The 6,768-nt window shown below is 40.7% G+C and overlaps 1 protein-coding gene across 1 annotated transcript; it reads right to left on the bottom strand.

The window, feature by feature from the left end:
- Positions 1 to 610: 610 nt before the first annotated feature.
- On the bottom strand, positions 611 to 3,505 carry nfil3-6 (nuclear factor, interleukin 3 regulated, member 6). Its single transcript, XM_014008833.1, has 2 exons — positions 3,261 to 3,505; positions 611 to 2,630 (listed from the first exon to the last, which is right to left on the bottom strand). The coding sequence occupies exon 2, from the start codon at positions 2,504 to 2,506 to the stop codon at positions 1,298 to 1,300; it is 1,209 nt and encodes a 402-aa protein (XP_013864287.1). The 5' UTR covers positions 2,507 to 2,630; positions 3,261 to 3,505; the 3' UTR covers positions 611 to 1,297.
- Positions 3,506 to 6,768: the final 3,263 nt, after the last annotated feature.

Consider the following 6,768-nt stretch of genomic DNA (forward strand, 5'->3'; position numbering starts at 1 on the left):
AAATATAAATTTATTATTATTAGTTAAGTCATAATTATTCAACTAGCTAAAAGGTCTAAGTTGTTAAATGACTTCAAACAGATAGACGTTACTTATAAACAATATATTTTCCTTATATATTTTCTGCTGYCTGATTGTTGAGAGAAATTGCTGTTAATAAAAAAACTGTTTTGTTGGTTGTGAGCTATCGACCTGTATGAACGCCATCTTTGCTCCTCCACGATGTCACAGACACKAGCAGTGGGAGATCTAGATAAGGCTCACTAGCGTTATTTACCTCTATGAGTAAAACTGACTGGATATCAGGTCTAACGCACCAACTGTATGTAGGTTTTAGAAAACTGAAGTGTGAGACTTCCTTGTCTGTATAAAGTTGTTTTTCTTATTTAATGTAAATGTCTTCCTTACACYGCTCTTGTTCTCTGAGTGCTGTAATCATGAAAGATCCTTTCAAATGAGATGTAGATAATATAACAGCACCACTGTGCACAGGCAGTAAATTATAGAGCTTTTCCTAACATTCTGCTATGAAAATGCCTCAAAAATTGAGTTTAAGGTTTGGAAAAGTGTGGCATTTCAAAATTAAAAATGTCTAGACCACCAGGACACCAAATTTGCCAAAYGTTTTTATTTTTTCAAAGACACAGCTGACATTTAGAACATTAACTTCAGTACAGAAAACAGTAAGAAAGAAATTTGTTCAAGAGCAAACAGTGATGTGAAACAACAAAACTACGTGTTACAGAGTATTTATTTTTACCTTTAAACCCAGTGTACCGWATTCCCCAACAGAACTGTTATTTTAACCCTTTCATGCATTTTTATGGGTAAAATAAAACTGGAAAACAGTTTCTAGTAACTGTTAGGACGTAATTTCATTGAACGTCATCTTTACGTCTCTTTTCTGCTTGTCTGTTGTGTTTCACAGGCTTTGAACAGTGTGCAGTGAAAGTTGTGTACTGAGTCATGCTAATTGTGAAACTGCAGACACTTCCTCCAACGTGGCAGTTCAACAAACTCACTTTTCCAACCGTCAAACTGCAGAACAAGTTGAGGTGTTTGTTGTGTTAACAAAGATAAGACTCATGTTTATGAGGAACAGTAAAACGAGTGAGTTGGTGAACAGCAGTAAYATGAGTAATCAGACATTTAATACATTGGATGAAAACATAGGAAACACATTATTCTGTATAGAAAATCTTCATAAACAGTTCAGCATGGCTGCTTTATTTAAATTTACAGACATATTCCTTTCATTAAAGCTTTTTTTTTAAATTCCTGAACAGTAACTGTCACATCAGTTGCTTTTAGCCAAGAGCTGCTCTGTAAAAAGCTTCTTCAGATGAGCCACCTCCTCACTGAGAGAGCTGAGCTGAGACTTGAGGTAAGTGTTCTCGTGCTGATACTGGACCTCACTTTGTCCGGGCCTGGGAGGAGACTGGTAGTTATAGACGGGGGTGGAAGCCCTGAAATGAGGAGACTGTCTCTCCCTCCTGGCTTCTTCTCCCTCCACCTGCTGAAGCCAGGAGGCGGCGGAGTGTCCCGCTCCGGCTTCCCCTCTGCTCGCTCCTTTGGCCGTGTCTCTCAGACCTTCCTGTCCTGCAGCGGAGAGCGTGGGGCTCCTTCTGTTCTCGCACAGTCCATCGAACCCCTCGCTGCCTCCGGGGGTCTTGAAACGGAGCTTGTGAGGAAGATTCTTCATCGCCTCCATTTGCTCCACCTTGGCCCCGCTGAGGGCTGCATGGTGGACGTCAGCAGGGGAGTGATGGAGGTCATAGCTCAGCTCTTCGGGCCTGTGAGGCGAGAACTTCCCATGATCGCCAGTTCGGTCCTCGAAGAAGATTGGGCTGCCCACGCTGGACCCACCTGGCGTGGAGAAACCAGAGTCCTCTGATATGTTCCCCACCTCCCTGGAGCTCCTAGCTCTCGTGTGGCCCATCTGGTGGCTTGCATGTGGCGCCGGGGAACTCTGGGGGTCTCTGTCCCCTCTGTGTGGGTAATAGTGAGGAGTTATGGTTTGAGCGGTGTGCTGAGGAGCAGCGGTCAGCGGCAGGATTTGAGCTTGGGAGGGATCTTTGACCAGACCAAAGCGAAACTTGAGGGCGAGCAGCTCCGCCCTGAGCCGAGCGTTCTCCTCCAGCAGGGCCAGCACCCGGCTCTCCAGGACCATGTCGTTCACGCGCCGCTTCTCCCGCGAACGCTTGGCCGCCTCGTTGTTCTTCCTCCTCTTGTCCCAGTAGCTGTCGTCCTTCTTCTCCAGAGGGATGAACTCGCGCTTGCGCCGCACGGCGGAGGCGGCGCTCTCTTTGCGCTTGATGGCGGCGGGGCGGCCCAGCAGGGAGCGTGCCAGCAGGTYGCTGGAGGTCAGAATGGTCGCCGCGACGTCTGTGAAGGACGGGGGACCTGCTCCTCCGCTCTCACCCCCACTGGAACCTGGAGAGTCCACCGCAGAGTCCACAACCAGCTCCTGCTGCCTCCTCACCCCCTGAGACTGCTCCTCAAACATCCTCCCCACAGGACTGCCAACGCTTGTTTCCTCTCTGCTGGCAGCTGATCGCACCGCTGTGTGGCGCTGGTGGATCACTGACCTCTCTAAAACYCAGGGAGTAAAAATGAAGCAACAGTGTCACCTAGTGGTAAAAGAAGGAAGGGCAAAAAAAAAAAGGATTTGGTTACGCAAGAGTATTACAACACAGTATTATGTAACCCCATTACATCTCTCCAATGACACATTGAAAACTTATCATCACATTAGCTTCATTATAAAAGCAATAAAAACGATTTCTGTTGGAACCCAGGCTTAAAATGAAGTTTTACTTTAAACACATTATTTCAAATTAATCAATAAATCCTGGATTACAAGGCTATTTATTTTACAGGCAAACTGTAATTTAACTGGAACCTGAGTCACTTATTATCTTGTTCCTGAATTGAGTCAGAATAAAGGGACCGGATCTGGTGAAAYGAGTGTTTCCCGGTCTGACAGCACTGACCCACATGTCTGATCGGTCCCCTCTAACAACCGGATCTGACCCAGTTCTTCTGCTCAGCGCTGGAATCTCACACTGCCGGGAGACCGGCAGCTGGACTCATGGGAATTTAAACAAAACTAAAACAGCCGTCTTTGTTTTTCTTTATAGAAGCCGCAAACTGCGCAAAATACAAAGTAAGCTTGAGGAAACTTTAAACTGAAGATTTTGCTCTAAATGTAACATTTGATTCCAGCGGTGCTTTAAGAAAAAATAAATAAATAAATGTACCTTTGTAAAAATAATGCTTTATCTCCAGAAGACCTCCTCRACACTTATTTCAGTCCCCTCTCCGTCTCTCCTCTTGGTTCAAATGCAGCTCTGCACTTATTTCATATTAGCTCCCGGAGCCTCTGCGCGCCTCCTCTCCTCCTCTCTGCTCCACTTGGAATGCCGCAGCTCCTATTTGTAACGTCGAGTTCAGCTCAGGTCGTTGCCTATCCTCGCCTGAACCAGCGGGGCCCTTTGTGTGTGTGTGTGTGTGTGTGTGTGTGTGTGTGTGCGTGCGTGCGTGCGTGCGTGCGTGTGTGTCAGAGCCCGCCCCTCCCATTCTGAACAACCCCCTGTCTTCCATCCAAAGGGAAAGCTCCTACAACAAACAGGGCATTTCATGCATCATCATCATCTTCATCATCATCATCATCATCATCATCATCATCATCATCATCATCATCATCGTCATCGTCATGCAACCTCCCCGGCCACGCCTCCTCTGATTGGATAATCTTGCTGTAAGAGTTAGATAATTTTGCGTCTCTCTTTGTCACCAAGAGCACATTTAGGCTGCAGAAGCAAAGAAATAAATAAACAGCGTTTGAGAGTCAAAATGCCATCAGGTGGATTAAATACAACCCTTCTGGTAATTTCTGAAGAAACTTTTTATTTATTTATTTTTATTAATCTTTAACCTTGTTCCTCCTGACCTACTGTCCTGCATGTTATAACTGTTCCTGCTTCGCACACCTGATTCAAATAATTAAWTTAMCTACACTCAGAATGTCATCATGTTTAGCAGAAGCCTGTCAATCACTTATTTATTTCAGTCAGGAGTGTTGAAGCACATTTTCTTTTTTGTCCCTTGGCTGCACAGAGTCTACTCTTAAATTCAGACAGGCTTTCAATTAAGTTTTGTTTTCTGTACTTTAAATTGTTCTTGATTATTTATCTGCCATTTTTTTGTTGCTTTCAGTTTATGTTCTCCGTTAAGCACTTTGTCATGTTCATGTGTGAAAGATAAATAAATTTCACTCACTTTTTTCAGGGGACATTGAAAAACCAGGAGTGGCACAGCAAAATTAAAATCCTAACAGCAAATGTGTAAGGGAGTGTAACCCCCCCCCCCCCCCCCCCCCCCCCGTCTTTCGTTGGTTTATCAGCCAATCATTTTTTTGTGCTATTTTAACAGTTAATATATGAAAACATTCAGCTCCTTGAGGACATTATTCCTGTTTTGACTGCTGGTAATTCAGCAATTTCTACTTTTTAAGATATTCAGCTTTTTCAGGCATGTTTTTCCTTGTTAAAAATTAAAGAAGCTGCTTTCAACATCCTTCAAAAATAGTCATAATGTATAAATGTAAGGATATGTGTTTTATTGTTGTTTCTATGTTTTCTCTGTGTCTCCACCCTTCAGTTCTCCTCAGTTTATCAGCTAGTTTCTAGTACATTCTCAGTAAACCATCCTCACCTGTYTTCTATCCCTAATCAGCTCTCCCTCAGCTGCTTGTAATGTCCCCTCTCCTTCAGTTCAGTTCTCTTTTAATCACTGGTTCACTATTTGGCATGTCCAACTGTTCTGTTTCTCCTGGTTGTTTTGGCGTGTTTTTAGAGTGTTTTTCAGTTGCTGCCTCGTCAGCATTTTGCTTTGTTTTTATAATAAACATTCTCATTTTTGTTAAACTTTTACTTCGTCTGGATTTGGGTTCACTCCTTCGCAAAACACGACACATAAATCAAAAAGAAAAAAAATGTGTAGGTCACAAATCTATACTGCACTTTTGACCTTTTGTTCTTTTTTTAACTTCTTTGAGCTCATTTCAACTTCCTTCGGCTTCCTTTTAGTTGATTTKAGCTTTTCTCTGCTCTTTTCAGCTGTCGTTATTTTAGCTTTTTTCTGCTGTTTTACATTTGTTCTGCTTTTTTCAGCTGTTTCCTGTGTTTTTGACACTTTTTAGTTAGTTTGAGCTTTTTTCATCCAAATTCATTTTTTTGTAATAATTCCAGCTTCTTATTGCTTAATTTAGGAAATATGTGCTCTTTCTGTTTTTTTCATTAATTTCAGCCATTTCAGCTACATTTTAAAGCTGGTTTTAGCTTTTTTTTTCAGGTATCCAGTAAAAATGTTTCAGCATTAGGTTTTYACACTGTGTTTTTACAGAAATGGCAAAGTTAATGTTCATTTCTTATGTCTTACTCTAACAAAACCTTTTTGATTTATTATATCTTAGTTGTTCATTTGAGCACAATCAAGCAAATCAGGTAAAAAAGAAAAAAACAATAAAAATGCAATCATTCAACTTTAAAATAAGAAAAGAACACAACAAAAGAGATTTAAATGTATCTCTCGTTCTTTTGCTTTCAACATAACTAAGATATTACCTTATAAACTTTAAACCTGAACTATCATCTAATTCAACTGTATCAAACTTGGTTGTTTGAATGTAAAAATTATTTATTCAAGGTTTTGTTCAAAAAACAAAAAGGGCTCCCTGTCATGTGTGCAAGTGGGGAGACCATGTTAGAAGTCTTTACTACGTAAAATGACTTCTAGATTTCAAACAAACAAAGTGATAAACTTCAACTTGATCAGCTTTTGGTTGCATTAATATGGATCTGAGCTAGCTTGGTGCTCAGTGTCACAGTGATGTAATCCAGTGGTTTCAGATTCAAACACAGGTTGCATCAGGAAAAACATCTGACAAATGTACAACAATCACCAAATTTTCACAAGTTTGCTTGCTGTGGAAGCATCTGAAGATAAAAAAAACATGTTGTTAAAGGTTAACAAAAAAACTTTAAAATCAAGATAAAATAATTAAAACATTCAAACATCCAAAAAATTATAGTTTTAGATCATACATTATAAACTATTAAACAGACTTTGCTTTCTTTCTACCAAAAATTGAAACTCATCAGAAACAAACAAAATGCAAGGGTGGTGTTGAAAGTATATATTTTTCTCTCTGGAATCCTTTTTCAAAAATAATTTGGAATTTTTGGATTTTAGGGCACTAAAATATTGTCTACATGTATGCAATTTTTGTTCTTGTATGAATGACACCTTACTTTTTGTAATAATCTCAGCAGACCAAATGGTTATGTTTGGATATATAAACCGTATAAGAGAAAACTCATTAAAGTTAACTGGTAGTTGCCAACTGTGTAATACTTCATAATCAAGTGCTTCTCTGCAGCCAGCCCTGGAAGACTTGTGACGTTAAAGGGTCAAATAAATGCTTCAAAATAAAGGAAAATCCTGKAGAATAATCTGATGCTRTCAGAAAAAAAMAAAMAAAAACGTTTTAGTCTCTCCCAACTGAGGCTTGTAATTCCTTCACCGGGTTACAAACACCTTGATGGTCTCTCACTGTTTTACTTGCAGTGTCACAGTTTGTGAGGACAGCCTGCCCTTGGTAGAAACATGTCCCATATTCTTCCACYTTTTGGTGGTGGACTCCTGGTGATGTATAGGGCCTCTACAATCCTTTAACAATTATTCATTATGTAAAGAAAAAATTGT

The sequence above is a fragment of the Austrofundulus limnaeus genome, unplaced genomic scaffold, assembly GCF_001266775.1.
Source record: "Austrofundulus limnaeus strain Quisiro unplaced genomic scaffold, Austrofundulus_limnaeus-1.0 Scaffold53, whole genome shotgun sequence".
NCBI classification, from domain to species: domain Eukaryota; kingdom Metazoa; phylum Chordata; class Actinopteri; order Cyprinodontiformes; family Rivulidae; genus Austrofundulus; species Austrofundulus limnaeus.